This window comes from Anomaloglossus baeobatrachus, chromosome 5, assembly GCF_048569485.1.
Source record: "Anomaloglossus baeobatrachus isolate aAnoBae1 chromosome 5, aAnoBae1.hap1, whole genome shotgun sequence".
NCBI lineage: Eukaryota > Metazoa > Chordata > Amphibia > Anura > Aromobatidae > Anomaloglossus > Anomaloglossus baeobatrachus.
In genome coordinates this window covers 3510064-3526976 of record NC_134357.1, presented here as the reverse complement: position 1 = coordinate 3526976, position 16913 = coordinate 3510064, and the positions used below count along the sequence as shown (strand labels likewise).

Genomic DNA, 16913 nt, shown 5'->3' with positions numbered 1-16913 from the left:
CTCCCGTCACCTCCAGAGCTGCAGTCACTATTCTGCTGTGACATCATGTCTTATCCTCCTGTCACCTCCAGAGCTGCAGTCACTATTCTGCTGTTACATCATGTCTTATCCTCCCGTCACCTCCAGGGCTGCAGTCACTATTCTGCTGTTACATCAGGTCTTATCCTCCCGTCACCTCCAGAGCTGCAGTCACTATTCTGCTGTTACATGATCAGATCTTAGCAGAATAGTGAGTGCAGCTCTGGAGGTGACTGGCAGCAGGTAATGGGAAAGTTGTGAGTTTTGGGGTCCAGTCACCCCAGCAGTAATGCTGTGGATCAGTGGTGGATGCGATCTGTTGTTCTCACCTGGGTCTTCTCTCGGAGCGTCTGCTGCACGGGCCGCAGGTGGACGCCTTTCTTGATCCGGTCCATCATCTCCTCCACGGCCTGCCGCTTCAGGTCCCCTGCTTTCCCTATTGGAGGGAGGAAACAGCGAGGGGTCAGTGACCCCTAAATAAACAGCCCCCCACATTCCCCAGAGGCCCCGCCCCCTCCAGACCCCACCCACAGTGACTCACTGGACTGGGCACAGTGGCACAGAAACGGCATAATGATGTAAGGCTGAAGCCTCCAATCAGAGACCTGCGCCCTCCCCCCTGCCCGGCTGACCTGCGCCCTCCCCCCTGCCCGGCTGACCTGCGCCCTCCCCCCCCCCCTCCCCACTGACCTCCCCCCTGACCTCCCCCCTCCCCCCTGCCCGGCCGATGTGCACCCTTCCCCCCCTCCGCTCAGGATCACCTCCGCTCTCACCGCTCCCCGGCTGCAGAGCGACCTCCTGCTTCACCACCGCAGCCACCACCGAGGGCTTCTTCCGAATAATAGACATGAGAGAGCTGAGAAGAAAAGAAATGTCACCTACTACACCCAGCATCCACACCTCCCCGTATACATCTATAGGGGACAACAGTCACAAACTACTACACCCAACATCCACACCTCCCCCGTGTACATCTATAGGGGAGAACAGTCACCTACTACTACACCCAGCATCCACACCTCCCCGTATACATCTATAGGGGACAGCAGTCACATACTACTACACCCAACATCCACACCTCCCCGTATACATCTATAGGGGACAACAGTCACAAACTACTACACCCAACATCCACACCTCCCCCGTGTACATCTATAGGGGAGAACAGTCACCTACTACTACACCCAGCATCCACACCTCCCCGTATACATCTATAGGGGACAGCAGTCACATACTACTACACCCAACATCCACACCTCCCCGTATACATCTATAGGGGAGAACAGTCACCTACTACTACACCCAGCATCCACACCTCCCCGTATACATCTATAGGGGACAGCAGTCACATACTACTGTGGAGGTGTGTATATAAAGAATATGAATATCTGTGTATATAAATAATCAAAATATAGATGTAGATGCATAATTATCTGTCTGTCTATGTAGCCATCGCACAGACCCATAGTATAATTCAAAGTTGTATAGTCATGAAGGGGTTAACCAAAGATAATGAACCCAAAATGTGAAGCTACAAACTCTTATCAGTAGTGTCCACACAGAAAGAATGTTTTAATGAACAGATGTATTGTACAATATGCTGGGAGAAATAGGGGAGTGACACTCCCATAAACTCTGTGTATCATTTTCAAGGCCGAAGGTGCCTTCTGTAATAATTAAGTTTCTTTCAATATATAACAAGTTCAGTTGCTGAAGCTGACTCAGGGAGAGCATGTCTGTGTGTTATTTGTCTTATATACATTGATATATATTGGCACTGATATACAGCTAATACGGCACAGTCTCTGGATATCTCAAATGAGGACTCCATTAGCAGTCTTCAACCCAAATTCCTCCCTTGACAGTTTGGCGCCCATCAGCGTGGGGCTCCACGGACACACTGCTGACCTGGAGATACCGATCGTTTGGATGTCACAGACTGAGAGCTCCCTCCACTCCAACCAGGCTGATCCCCCTACAACCCTCGGTAAGTGTTACATATTTTGTATTCACTGCCGTTGTGGTTGTTCTTGGAGAGGAAGGAGTGACAAGCTGTGTGTCCTTATCGGTGTTAAACGGTTCCTGATTGTGACTCAGGGGTAGTGCCCGCTGGAGCTCAGAGCACGATCCCAGCCCTGAGGTGTGGATCGAGTGTCACAAGGTATCCAGAGGACGGTGGTTAGGGCAGGAAAGACGGTGGTGGCTGGATATAGCTAGTTAGACTGAACCGGTCTGTAATTAAAGACGCGGGGGGGTTCCTGAGACTGAAGATAATGAGTTAGGACGTTTAAATATTGGTACAGCTGACCAAGTCCAGAGGCCGGGACTTGTTTGTATGTGCATACGCATTCTTGTACGACCTCCTCCGTGACACAGAAGATTTTCACGTGACCGAAGATAGTGAGTTAGGACAATAAAAAATATTGGTGCAGCTGATCAAGTCCGGAGGGAATACATTTTGTACCCCTCCTCCGTGACGCGGGATACCCTTATTACTATATAGCTGAGGAGTTGCCAGCTAGTATAGAGGTGTAGCCTTAAGTTTCGGCCGGGCTGTAACGCACACCGCATAGTCATATATTAGAGTAATCCAGACACCACCAAGATAGTAAAAATGTTCAGACAGAGGAGACCGAAAGCTGAGAGGCCTGAAGGTTCACAGAATGTGTTAGAGCTAGTTGCAGAGAGAGAAGGGAAGAAAGCTGTACGCCATGCCTTGGAGATTTTTAAAATGTTAGAATTACCAAAAGGAGGTCGGTTACAACCGTCACTATGGGCAACAGCATTGAAAGCAAAAAAGGGCAAGTTACAAGACAGGAGATTGTTGAATGATGCAGAATTGTTTGGCAGAATATCGCAGGCATTGCTGTTGGAAGGATATATTGAGGTTGAAGATGAAGATGAGCGAGGAGATGTTGTGTTTTACTATATGTTACCCGAGTCTGAGGACAGATCTGAGGGTCCTCCGATAGGTTGTTTTGTTGCTGCCCCACAACCTGATCCCCATTCTATTCCCCTGTCCCGGAGATATTCACAGATGCTGCAGTCACAAGACAGCATCCCTTAACCCTTTCCACACCCATACCCCTGGTCCCTCCCATACCTGCAATGCCGTCTCTCCCCTCACCGGCCAGTCTGCCGTCACGCTCCCCAATTACCAATCCCCTCCCCTTGGATCCCCCTTTTTTCCCTAGGACACATAGTGAGCCTTACCCCAAACCTGACGAGGAACAGCCCTCATTTAAATATGTCCCTTTCAACCCCACCCAGTCAGCGGCATTAATCCCCTGCCTGCCAGATCCCGAAATTAACCCTATGCAATTTTATAGGAAGATGCTACAGGTCCATCAGTTATACTCAGCTGCTCAGAAGGACCTGGTTAATCTCACCAAGACAAAAGCAGGAGACAGTTTTTGGCCCTTAATGGAACCCCATCTCACAATACCCCCAGGCACTGATGACACCACTTTCCAAAGTGGGCAACAGTATTGTGCCGCTTTAAAAAGATGGGTTCAAGATCAATTAGTGTATACAAATGTGCCGGTGCAGCCCCCGCCACAGCCCATGCCCCGACAGGGCCCAAACCCCATATACGTAGCTCCCAATCAACAAAACCAGCAGAGCCAGCAACAGAATTGTTGGTGTTGTGGTCAGCCCGGTCACTATCAAAGAAAGTGTCACACCCCCAAATCTCAGTGTTTAGCTGGGTACCCTCGAAACCGTAACCAAAACATGCAGCACATAAATGTATAATAAAGTGTCTGATATAACTCCCGACCATATTTTGCTATTTTTGCCCCAGTGTGAGTTGCTGGTTCATTTGTTAAATAAATTAAAGGCCGCCATAAATTATGATGGAGAAGGAGGTATTACTCTCACCATGACTAAATTATATTTCCCAGAAAGGTGTGAGGAGACTTGCCCCTATGGGCACTCCCTACTGTGATGCTCTCTATGCCATGTGCTAATAAATCTGATGTGGACTATTACAGTCAAAAAGGCCTAATGTTGTGGGTAAACTCCCTGTGAATTCAGTAATGATCTACCTGAAGCCAGGTGTGCCTTTTCCCAGAGTATCACAGTATCCCTTTAAATCAGTCCCAGGAGATTTCCCAAGATACTGCCCACAGTCCGGCTGCACCCACGAGTCTGCCCCAACCTTCCCTAATGACACAGGGGGGAGCCCCGGACTGCTTGTTTTCGTTGCAGTGATTTCCAGTCCCAAGCCATCTATTTTAATGATGCTCTCGCACTCCTGCAGGGATGTGTAGGAGGGTATACAGTACGCTGCTGGTTATCACAGGTTGTAAAAGAAGAAAAAAAGGTAGCCTCAGCAGATTTACAAAGCGGTTTCTGTCTTTTGTACTAACAAGTGTTTTTTCCGGCTGGTGGAGTGGATTTTGTTTAATCCTTAGAGTTCATAATTTCATAGGAGATTATCAATAGTATTCTGCTGCTATTTAAATAATTAAATTAATTTTGCAGGGAAAAGCATATTTCTTAAAATATACAAATTATTTTTTTTTTGTTTTTATGGTTATGTTTTTATTTTGTATTACTTTTGCATACAAAATGCCAATACTGATTACTTTCCTTTCTTTTGTAGATACAGAAAATCTATGAACTGTGTTGTAGTTTCAAAATTCCCCAGTAGAGTATAAGTTATATTTATCGGATGGTTAATCATATTGTTTACTGTTATAGAACTATATATTTTGCCAAAGTAGTATATAAAACAAAAAATAAAAAGGGAGTGAGTAGATATCTATTAAATTTTTCCAGCAGCAGACATATTTGATAGGCTTTAAAGTTGGCTTTTCTTTTGCAACAGTTATGTCCTGTTTATTGGATTATTATGAATGTAGGAATATATGTCTGTTATAGGAATGATCTAATGCATATTTCTTTTAGTTTTTGTTTTTATAGATGAAACCAGATGGTGGTCGATTCTGCACTGGATATGCTACAGGTTACACAACATGAGGTAGTCTAAATTTAAGCCACTCTCTCCCCTCCTATCGGTACAGGAGGAAGTGACGTAAATGCCTCTCTAGATGGGTGGAGCAGAGGTAGGTAAGAGTCAAAATGTATGTAGGATGTAGATCTTTCCTGTTGTCAAATAAGCTAGGTATACCGAAAAGAAAGTCTAGATCTGAGCTGATGGAATCAGATGGAGATCCCCGCACAGGTGCAGCTGACCAAGAAGCAGTGAACCGGCCTAGAGTTGAGGAGTCCTTTACCATGCATAAAGACCATGCCTCAGTGACACCGGTCACGTCAGTGACTTCTGTCACTCCTTGTGTTCTTAAATCCCTACAGGAACAAGCGAACCAACAAAGAGTGGAGTGCGAGACTCAGTGAGCCGGCTGACTGAGGAAGGTCTGTGGATGAAGGGCGGTAAGCTTTCTCTGCCATGAGATCTCTTCTCAATGATGGCCCAAGTAACATGGACTAACATCTGTGACAGTTGAATATCAGTGTGCGCTTTGGTGGCGCCAGGGTTCAGTACCCAGGTAGGCAAACTCACCCGGTCTTGTGAAGCACGTTCTTAAAACAATGAGGAAAAACTGTAAAGAGTCTGTAGAAACACCCTGCACCTGCTCTGCCCATTCCAGAGACTGCAAACTGATTATAGATGTATATCATGAGCACGTTGTATGCAAGTCTGTGCGTGTTGTGTAGATTTATCTCCAGGTCTGGTCAGAGGCTTTCCAGTGCAGAAAACGACGTCATTGCTGAAAATCCACATAATGCAAGTGGTATGTAAAAAACAAACTAATAAGTTTATAATTAGCAGTCTTCAACCCAAATTCCTCCCTTGACGCTACTACACCCAACAGCCACACCTCCCCGTATACATCTATAGGGGAGAACAGTCCCATACTACTACACCCAGCATCCACACCTCCCCGTATACATCTATAGGGGACAACAGTCACCCACTACTACACCCAGCATCCACACCTCCCCCATATAGGGCAGTCTTCCCCATTTTCAGGCGCTCGTCTCAGACCCTGCAGGACGGAACCCAATGGGAAGATTAGGGGATTGATGGCGGCAGCAGCCGGACCCTCCCTACATCTTACCGGATGGGGTTTGCTGGCGGTGGTGGAGGCGGCAGAGGAGGCGGTGGCGGGGGAGGAGGAGGAGCAGCCGCTTTCTCCGCCTGATGCAGCCGCTTCTGGAGTTCTTCAACTAGAGGAAGAAAAAAAAAAATTATAATAATCTGCTGCACACAGACGGACCCCCCCTCCCCCCCGCACACAGCCAGACTCCAATCCCCCCCGCACACAGCCAGACTCCAATCCCCCCCACACACATCCAGACTCCAATCCCCCCCCGCACACAGCCAGACTCCAATCCCCCCCCGCACACAGCCAGACTCCAATCCCCCCCCGCACACAGCCAGACTCCAATCCCCCCCCCCCGCACACAGCCAGACTCCAATCCCTCCCCGCACACACCCAGACTCCAATCCCCCCCCCCGCACACAGCCAGACTCCAATCCCTCCCGCACACAGGCAGACTCCAAAATCCCCCCCCCGCACACAGCCAGACTCCAAACCCCCCCCGCACACAGCCAGACTCCAAACCCCCCCCGCACACAGCCAGACTCCAATCCCCCCCGCACACAGCCAGACTCCAATCCCCCCCCGCACACAGCCAGACTCCACCCTCCCCCCCGCACACAGCCAGACTCCAATCGCCCCCCGCACACAGCCAGACTCCAATCCCCCCCCCGCACACAGCCAGACTCCAATCCCCCCCCCGCACACAGCCAGACTCCAATCCCCCCCCGCACACAGCCAGACTCCAATCCCCCCCGCAAACAGCCAGACTCCAATCCCCCTCCCCTCCCGCACACAGCCAGACTCCAATCCCCCCCCGCACACAGCCAGACTCCAATCCCCCCCGCAAACAGCCAGACTCCAATCCCCCTCCCGCACACAGCCAGACTCCAATCCCCCCCCGCACACAGCCAGACTCCAATCCCCCCCCCGCACACAGCCAGACTCATCCCCCCCCGCACACAGCTAGTCTCCAATCCCCCCCCCACACACAGCCAGACTCCAATCCCCCCCCCCACACAGCCAGACTCCAATTCCCCCCCCGCACACAGCCAGACTCCGCCCTCCCACTGCACACAGCCAGACTCCAATCCCCCCCCCGCACACAGCCACCAGACTCCAATCCCCCCCCCGCACACAGCCAGACTCCAATCCCCCCCGCACACAGCCAGACTCCAATCCCCCCCGCACACACACAGCCAGACTCCAATCCCCCCCCCGCACACAGCCAGACTCCAATCCCCCCCCGCACACAGCCAGACTCCGCCCTCCCACTGCACACAGCCAGACTCCAATTCCCCCCCCCACGCACACAGCCAGACTCCAATCCCCCCCCCGCACACAGCCAGACTCCAATCCCCCCCCGCACACAGCCAGACTCCAATCCCCCCCGCACACAGCCAGACTCCAATCCCCCCCCGCACACAGCCAGACTCCAATCCCCCCCCGCACACAGCCAGACTCCAATCCCCCCCCGCACACAGCCAGACTCCAATCCCCCCCCGCACACAGCCAGACTCCGCCCTCCCACTGCACACAGCCAGACTCCAATTCCCCCCCCCACACACACAGCCAGACTCCAATCCCCCCCCCCCGCACACGGCCAGACTCCAATCCCCCCCGCACACAGCCAGACTCCAATCCCCCCCCGCACACAGCCAGACTCCAATCCCCCCCGCACACACACAGCCAGACTCCAATCCCCCCCCCCCCGCACACAGCCAGACTCCAATCCCCCCCGCACACACACAGCCAGACTCCAATCCCCCCCCCCCGCACACAGCCAGACTCCGCCCTCCCACTGCACACAGCCAGACTCCAATTCCCCCCCCCACGCACACAGCCAGACTCCAATTCCCCCCCGCACACAGCCAGACTCCAATCCCCCCCCGCACACAGCCAGACTCCAATCCCCCCCCGCACACAGCCAGACTCCAATCCCCCCCCGCACACAGCCAGACTCCAATCCCCCCCCGCACACAGCCAGACTCCGCCCTCCCACTGCACACAGCCAGACTCCAATTCCCCCCCCCCACACACACAGCCAGACTCCAATCCCCCCCCGCACACGGCCAGACTCCAATCCCCCCCCGCACACAGCCAGACTCCAATCCCCCCCCCGCACACAGCCAGACTCCAATCCCCCCCGCACATACACAGCCAGACTCCAATCCCCCCCCCGCACACAGCCAGACTCCGCCCTCCCACTGCACACAGCCAGACTCCAATTCCCCCCCCCCCACGCACACAGCCAGACTCCAATCCCCCCCCCCGCACACAGCCAGACTCCAATCCCCCCCCCCGCACACAGCCAGACTCCAATCCCCCCCGCACACAGCCAGACTCCAATCCCCCCCCCGCACACAGCCAGACTCCAATCTCCAATTCCCCCCCCCCCGCACACAGCCAGACTCCAATCCCCCCACCCCCGCACACAGCCAGACTCCAATCCCCCCCCGCACACAGCCAGACTCCGCCCTCCCACCGCACACAGCCAGACTCCAATCCCCCCCCGCACACACAGCCAGACTCCAATCCCCCCCCCCCCGCACACAGCCAGACTCCACCCCCGGTAATAATCCCCTTCACACAGCCGCGGGAGAGTCCAGGTACCGGAGTATTTCAGGTCCTTCACCGCGGTCTCGGCGCTGTGCGCCCGGCTCTCCAGATCCTTCTTCTCGTCTTCCAGGAGCTCCAGCTGCTTCTTCAGGCTCTGAACCTCCTTCCGCAGTTTCGCCTCCTGTAGTTGCTCCTCCAATTCCTTCACCTGAAAGGAAACGTATGTGACTGCTGAAATCCTCTGTGCTGCGGGGACCAGCTTCTTCCACTACAATGATTTGCAGTCTGTGCCGACAAACCACGCTCCAGCCCTGAAACGCTCTGTGCTGCTGAGCACTGACTCCTCTGTGGGGGCTGGCAGGGGTGCGGGGGGTCCCTATGCCGCACCTGCAGCTGGTGCCGGATCTCCGCCTCCTCCAGGGAATGGGTTAATCTGGCGTTCTCATCCAGGGCCTTCAGTAACTGCTCGTCAGGAGCGATGCTCTGCAGCAGAAGGCAGCTCTGTCTCTTCAGGGAACTCTGCTCAATGTACATCTGAAAAGACAGCGGAAAAAGCTGAGAACGGATCCAGGATCGAGGGGATCGACCCACAGAACCGCCAATAGCCTGCGCACAGCTGAGGGTCCGTCACAGCGCAGCCACCGTGTGTCATAAACAAGGAGTACGGAATCCACCAGAAGTTACAGCCCCCAGTGTCTGCCCCGTACCTGATGTGTATTATGCCCGGTGTCTGCCCCGTACCTCCTGTGTATTATCCCCGGTGTCTACCCCCGGTGTCTGCCCCGTACCTCCTGTGTATTATCCCCCGGTGTCTGCCCCCGGTGTCTGCCCCGTACCTCCTGTGTATTATCCCCGGTGTCTGCCCCGTACCTCCTGTGTATTATCTCCGGTGTCTGCCCCCGGTGTCTGCCCCGTACCTCCTGTGTATTATCCCCGGTGTCTGCCCCGTACCTCCTGTGTATTATCCTCCGGTGTCTGCCCCTGGTGTCTGCCCCGTACCTCCTGTGTATTATCCCCGGTGTCTGCCCCGTACCTCCTGTGTATTATCCCCGGTGTCTGCCCCGTACCTCCTGTGTATTATCCCCGGTGTCTGCCCCCGGTGTCTGCCCCGTACCTCCTGTGTATTATCCCCGGTGTCTGCCCCGTACCTCCTGTGTATTATCCCCGGTGTCTGCCCCCGGTGTCTGCCCCGTACCTCCTGTGTATTATCCCCGGTGTCTGCCCCGTACCTCTTGTGTATTATCCCCCGGTGTCTGCCCCGTACCTCCTGTGCCAGTGACTCGGCTTTTACGCGGAGATCCTTCTCCATTTCTAAGCTGTTCTGCAGTTCTTCATATTCTTCTACGGCCAAGATGGAGACTGCAAAGGAAGTGTGAAAGTCGTCACCGACCCCAGAATGAGGAGATCCATAAAACAGGGGTGAGGGGAGCAAGAGAAAGGCAGCCACACACCGTGCTGCACCCCACACACTGGATCCCCCCCCACGTCCTGCACCCCACACACTGGATCCCCCCCCACTTGCTGCATCCCACACACTGTACCCCCCCCCCCCCGTGCTGCACCCCATACACTGTATCCCCCCCCCCTGTGCTGCACCCCACGCACTGTATCCCCCCCCCCATGCTGCACCCCACACACTGGATCCCCCACGTGCTGCACCCCACACACTGGATCCCCCCACTTGCTGCACCCCACACACTGGATCCCCCCGTGCTGCACCCCACACACTGGATCCCCCCCACTTGCTGCACCCCACACACACTGTATCCCCCCCTGGCTGCACCCCAGACACTAACCCCCTTCCCCCCGTGCTGCACCCCATACACTGGATCCCCTCCCCCCGTGCTGCACCCCATACACTGCATCCCCCCCCCCCGTGCTGCACCCCACACACTGTATCCCCCCACACACGATCCCCCCCACTTGCTGCACCCCACACACTGCATCCCCCCACGTGCTGCACCCCACACACACACTGGATCCTCCCCCCCCCCGTGCTGCACCCCACACACTGGATCCCCCCCGTGCTGCACCCCACACACTGGATCCCCCCCCCGTGCTGCACCCCACACACTGGATCCCCCCCGTGCTGCACCCCACACACTGGATCCCCCCCCTGTGCTGCACCCCACACACTGGATCCCCCCCCTGTGCTGCACCCCACACACTGGCTCCGTGTGTGGTTGTAGCCGGGCCTCCCGCTGCCGTCGTGCAGGTGATATGTCACCATAGAGGTCAGTGATGGAGGATAAAAACCACGGAAGAAAGAGCAACCGCAACTGGTGCAAAATACACGAACACCAGGGGAAGGGACAGGTATAAAGATTGTGGGGGGGGGGGGTGGGACACACACACGCGGGACCGGGGGCCGGGAGAGGAGCCATCTGCTCTGACACAAGAGAAGATAGAGGGGTGACAACGAGGTGACAACTGCGAGAACCGGCTCCGAACAGCAGCAGGACGGAGGCAGCGAAAGTGTCCGCCCCTCCCCCGCAGCACTGACAGGCGGCGGCGCTCGCCCTCACACTCACCGGCTCGTTAGTGTAAACGCTACAATTAGCCTAAGTTTCTAATCCCATTAACTGATGAAGCAAACAAACAGCGCCGTCCGCCACAGCCGGTGATTACAATCAGCCCGCACCGCCAACACATCCGGCTGCACACCGCTCAATACACCCTAATTACTAATCACAGGCCCCCGGAGAGACGTGTCTGCACACAGGGCGGACCACCCAAACTCTGCGGCATGCACCGAGCCACGGGTGGGAACACAGAGAGGGGGCCCCGAGAGACGAGAGGGGGCCACGACAGAAGAGAGGGAGCCTCGAGAGAAGAGAGGGAGTCCCGAGAGAGAAGAAGAAGAGGTGCCCCCGAGAGAAGAGAGGGGGGCCCCGAGAGAGAGAAAGAGAGGGGGGCCCCGAGAGAGAGAGAAAGAGAGGGGGGCCCCGAGAGAGAGAGAAAGAGAGGGGGGCCCCGAGAGAGAGAGAAAGAGAGGGGGACCCCGAGAGAGAGAGAAAGAGAGGGGGGCCCCGAGAGAGAGAAAGAGAGGGGGGCCCCGAGAGAGAGAAAGAGGGGGGCCCCGAGAGAGAGAAAGAGAGGGGGGCCCCGAGAGAGAGAAAGAGAGGGGGGCCCCGAGAGAGAGAGAAAGAGAGGGGGGCCCCGAGAGAGAGAGAAAGAGAGGGGGGCCCCGAGAGAGAGAGAGAGAGAGGGGGGCCCCGAGAGAGAGAAAGAGGGGGGGGCCCCGAGAGAGAGAAAGAGGGGGGCCCCGAGAGAGAGAAAGAGAGGGGGGCCCCGAGAGAGAGAAAGAGAGGGGGGCCCCGAGAGAGAGAAAGAGAGGGGGGGCCCCGAGAGAGAGAAAGAGAGGGGGGCCCCGAGAGAGAGAAAGAGAGGGGGGCCCCGAGAGAGAGAAAGAGAGGGGGGCCCCGAGAGAAGAAGAGAGGGGGCCCCGAGAGAAGAAGAGAGGGGGCCCCGAGAGAAGAAGAGAGGGGGCCCCGAGAGAAGGAGAGAGGGGGCCCCGAGAGAAGGAGAGAGGGGGCCCCGAGAGAAGAAGAGAGGGGGCCCCGAGAGAAGAAGAGAGGGGGCCCCGAGAGAAGAAGAGATGGGGCCCCGAGAGAAGAAGAGAGGGGGCCCCGAGGGAAGAAGAGAGGGGGCCCCGAGAGAAGGAGAGAGGGGGCCCCGAGAGAAGGAGAGAGGGGGCCCCGAGAGAGGGGGCCCCGAGAGAAGAAGAGAGGGGGCCCCGAGAGAAGAAGAGAGGGAGCACCGAGAGAGGGGGCCCCGAGAGAAGAAGGAGAGAGGGGGCCCCGAGAGAAGAAGGAGAGAGGGGGCCCCGAGAGAAGAAGGAGAGAGGGGGCCCCGAGAGAAGAAGGAGAGAGGGGGCCCCGAGAGAAGAAGGAGAGAGGGGGCCCCGAGAGAAGAAGGAGAGAGGGGGGCCCCGAGAGAAGAAGGAGAGAGGGGGCCCCGAGAGAAGAAGGAGAGAGGGGGCCCCGAGAGAAGAAGAGAGGTGCACAAGCGACCCCAGAGCACAGAGAGAGGTGCCCGAGTGTTCCCCACACAGAAGCCAGCTGATTACTAATAAGAATGCTGGAGAGCCCCCCTGGAATGCGGCGCTGCTCACCTCGGTTGTACTTCTCCAGGAGTTTTCTCTGGTCGTACACCTCCTTCTGCAGAGCGATGTTCTCCCGTCTTGTGACGTTCACCTAACGGAGAAAGAAAGACGAGCTATAAATCCTGTATCTATAGGGTCCGAGCACAGTACGTGTATATAGGTGTAGAGAAGGAAACGTCCTCAGTATCCGGTGACCGCCCATCTCCTCCGTCCTCAATATTCTGTCCAGAGGCGCCGGGCGATCACCAGACACTGAGGACAGAGGCGCCGGGCGATCACCAGACACTGAGGACAGAGGCGCCGGGCGATCACCAGACACTGAGGACAGAGGCGCCGGGCGATCACCAGACACTGAGGACAGAGGCGCCGGGCGATCACCAGACACTGAGGACAGAGGCGCCGGGCGATCACCAGACACTGAGGACAGAGGCGCCAGCCAATCACCAGACACTGAGGGCAGAGGCGCCAGCCAATCACCAGACACTGAGGGCAGAGGCGCCGGGCGATCACCAGACACTGAGGACAGAGGCGCCGGGCGATCACCAGACACTGAGGACAGAGGCGCCGGGCGATCACCAGACACTGAGGACAGAGGCGCCGGGCGATCACCAGACACTGAGGACAGAGGCGCCGGGCGATCACCAGACACTGAGGACAGAGGCGCCGGGCGATCACCAGACACTGAGGACAGAGGCGCCGGGCGATCACCAGACACTGAGGGCAGAGGCGCCGGGCGATCACCAGACACTGAGGACAGAGGCACCAGCCAATCACCAGACACTGAGGGCAGAGGCGCCAGCCAATCACCAGACACTGAGGGCAGAGGCGCCAGCCAATCACCAGACACTGAGGGCAGAGGCGCCAGCCAATCACCAGACACTGAGGGCAGAGGCGCCAGCCAATCACCAGACACTGAGGGCAGAGGCGCCGGGCGATCACCAGACACTGAGGGCAGAGGTGCCAGCCGATCACCAGATACTGAGGGCAGAGGCGCCAGCCGATCACACCGGATACTGAGAATGGAGGCGTCGGTGACTGCAGCGTTCCTCCCCACCTGCCTAGGACTTTTGGACAGAGCTGTATATAGCAGGGCCTCGGCACGCGGCAGGGTCTCGGTATACGGCAGGGTCTCGGCACGCGGCCTCCACATCCCCCTGCACTCACCTCTCCCATCAGCTCCTCCACTTTGCAGCAGCTCTTCTCCAGGTCTCCAGATATCGTAGCCTTCTCGTCCTCGAGACGAATGATTCGTTCCTGAAGTTCTAGATAAGAAAATTATATAAATGAGGTTACACCATCCGCCAATATCTGCTGCCCCCGGGGTCCTCCGCCCCTCTACCTCTCAGGTTGTGCTGCTCCCGGGTCTCCGCAGCCCCCTCTACCTCTCAGGTTGTGCTGACCCCCGGTCTTCCCCGCCCCCTCTACCTCTCAGGTTGTGCTGACCCCCGGCCTTCGCCCCCTCTACCTCTCAGGTTGTGCTGCCCCCCAGTCTCCGCCGCCCCCTCTACCTCTCAGGTTGTGCTGCCCCCTAGTCTCCGACGCCCCCTCTACCTCTCAGGTTGTGCTGCCCCCCAGTCTCCGCCGCCCCCTCTACCTCTCAGGTCGTGCTCACCCCCGGTCTTCGCCGCCCCCTCTACCTCTCAGGTTGTGCTGACCCCCGGTCTTCGCTCCCTCTACCTCTCAGGTTGTGTTGCCCCCCGGGTCTCCACAGCCCCCTCTACCTCTCAGGTTGTGCTGACCCCGGGGTCCTCCGCCCCCTCTACCTCTCAGGTTGTGCTGCCCCCCAGTCTCCGCCGCCCCCTCTACCTCTCAGGTCGTGCTCACCCCCAGTCTTCGCCGCCCCCTCTACCTCTCAGGTTGTGCTGCCCCTCGGTGTCCGCCTCTACCTCTCAGGTTGTGCTGCCCCCCAGTCTTCGCCGCCCCCTCTACCTCTCAGGTTGTGCTGACCCCCGGGGTCCTCCGCCCCCTCTACCTCTCAGGTTGTGCTGCCTCCGGTCTTCGCCGCTCCCTCTACCTCTCAGGTCGTGCTCACCCCCGGTCTTCGCCGCCCCCTCTACCTCTCAGGTTGTGCTGCCCCTCGGTCTCCGCCTCTACCTCTCAGGTTGTGCTGCCCCCCAGTCTTCGCCGCCCCCTCTACCTCTCAGGTTGTGCTGCCCCCCAGTCTTCGCCGCCCCCTCTACCTCTCAAGTTGTGCTGCCCCCCAGTCTCCGCCGCCCTCTCTACCTCTCAGGTCGTGCTCACCCCTGGTCTCCACCGCCCCCCTCTACCTCTCAGGTTGTGCTGACCCCCGGTCTTCGCTCCCTCTACCTCTCAGGTTGTGCTCACCCCCGGTCTCCGCCGCCCCCTCTACCTCTCAGGTCGTGCTCACCCCCGGTCTTCGCCGCCCCCTCTACTCCTCAGGTTGTGCTGCCCCTCGGTCTCCGCCTCTACCTCTCAGGTTGTGCTGCCCCCCAGTCTCCGCCGCCCCCTCTACCTCTCAGGTCGTGCTGACAGTCCGGGGAGGTGCAGCCTCCGGCGTCTTCCTCCGGCTCCAGGCTGATCTCCTTGCTGATGGTTTCCGGCCCCAGCTTGCCCATGTACATCATACTGAGCCTCTTCAGGTTCTTGTTCTCCTTATTTAGCTGCCAGTGAAGAAAACACAGAAGAAGCCATGAGACAAAGTGCGACTGTGCGGGAGCCCCGGGGTCAGTCACAAAACAGGAGGGGGTCTTATCCTCCAGCCGTCTCCCCAATAAACAAGTCCTATGTCCCCTGTATGGAGTCCGGCCCTGCACACAGCACGGACCCCTCTGGGCCATCCCCCCCCCGTGAGTGGGAGCCGTGACATTCTCTCCAGTGATGACGCTTCGTCCGCCCACGGCCCCAGAGTCTGAGGACACATTGTCAGCAGCGGTGGATGTCTGGGCTCACACTCCGGACTCGCTGAGGTTCTGCTGTCTCAGGGCAGAAATCATCACTGACAGCGAAGATTGTGCAGATGATCCGGGAATTCAGACACTCAGATGGGTGGTGTCACAGGTCCACCAGGAGGTGGCGCTGACCAGACGTGACCACCCGGGGGGCACAAACCAAGGGGGAGTGGAAAGCAGAATAAAGAGGGGGGGGGAGGAGGTGGGTCAGCAGAATAAAGAGGGGGGGGGGAGGGTCAGCAGAATAAAGAGGGGGGGGAGGGTCAGCAGAATAAAGAGGGGGGGGGGAGGAGGGTCAGGAGAATAAAGAGGGGGGGGGGGGAGGAGGGTCAGCAGAATAAAGAGGGGGGAGGAGGAGGGTCAGCAGAATAAAGAGGGGGAGGAGGAGGGTCAGCAGAATAAAGAGGGGGGAGGAGGAGGTGGGTCAGCAGAATAAAGAGGGGGGAGGAGGAGGTGGGTCAGCAGAATAAAGAGGGGGGGAGGAGGAGGGTCAGCAGAATAAAGAGGGGGGGAGGAGCAGGGTCAGTAGAATAAAGAGGGGGGGGAAGGAGGGTCAGCAGAATAAAGAGGGGGGAGGAGGGGAAGCAGAATAAAGAGGGGGAGGAGGAGGAGGAGGGTCAGCAGAACAAAGAGAGGGAGGAGGAGGGTCAGCAGAATAAAGAGAGGGGTCAGCAGAATAAAGAGGGGGGGGGAGGGTCAGCAGAATAAAAAGGGGGGGGGAGGGTCAGCAGAATAAAAAGGGGGGGGAAGAGGGTCAGCTAAATAAAGAAAGGGGGGGGGTCAGCTGAATAAAGAGAGGGGGGAGGAGGGTCAGCAGAATAAAGAGGAGGGAGGGGGTGTCGGCAGAATAAAGAGGGGGGAGGGGTTTCGGCAGATGGCGGTAATGCAGGACAGTGTCTTCTTCCCGGTGACGGGCTGTCCTGCCCTGCGGCGTTTGGCCCTTTTGCAGCCATTAGTGAGGGATCTGGGGCCCGCATGGCAATGATGATTTATAAAGACAGTGTCTTGTGAGACAAGAAGCTGCAGAGTGGCTGCGGATCAGAACCGCACTGTGCTAATAGGAGGAGGCAGGAGCAGTGGTGCCGCCGGGTCTCACCGGTAAGTGTCTCCTCTCACCCACAGTCCTCCATCGCGGGGTGATGACGAGCACTCGGGGCTCAGTAGTAAGTGTCACCTCTTCCCCGCAGTCCTCCATTGCGGGGAGATGACAAGCGCGGGGGGGATCAGCTTTCTGGACGCGGGATGTAATGAGAT

General features: G+C 57.2%; 1 protein-coding gene across 1 annotated transcript in view; it reads right to left on the bottom strand.

Moving 5' to 3' along the window:
- Positions 1-16913, bottom strand: part of SHTN1 (shootin 1) — a 51101-nt gene that overhangs the window by 9609 nt on the left and 24579 nt on the right. Inside the window, exons 4-12 of the mRNA XM_075348119.1 lie at positions 15224-15619; positions 13915-14012; positions 12760-12841; positions 9910-10004; positions 9033-9179; positions 8700-8853; positions 6105-6213; positions 792-874; positions 348-454 (exon numbers count right to left, since the gene is read on the bottom strand). Coding sequence (XP_075204234.1) covers positions 348-454; positions 792-874; positions 6105-6213; positions 8700-8853; positions 9033-9179; positions 9910-10004; positions 12760-12841; positions 13915-14012; positions 15224-15619 — 1271 coding nt within the window. The remainder of the gene's footprint in view (positions 1-347; positions 455-791; positions 875-6104; positions 6214-8699; positions 8854-9032; positions 9180-9909; positions 10005-12759; positions 12842-13914; positions 14013-15223; positions 15620-16913) is intronic.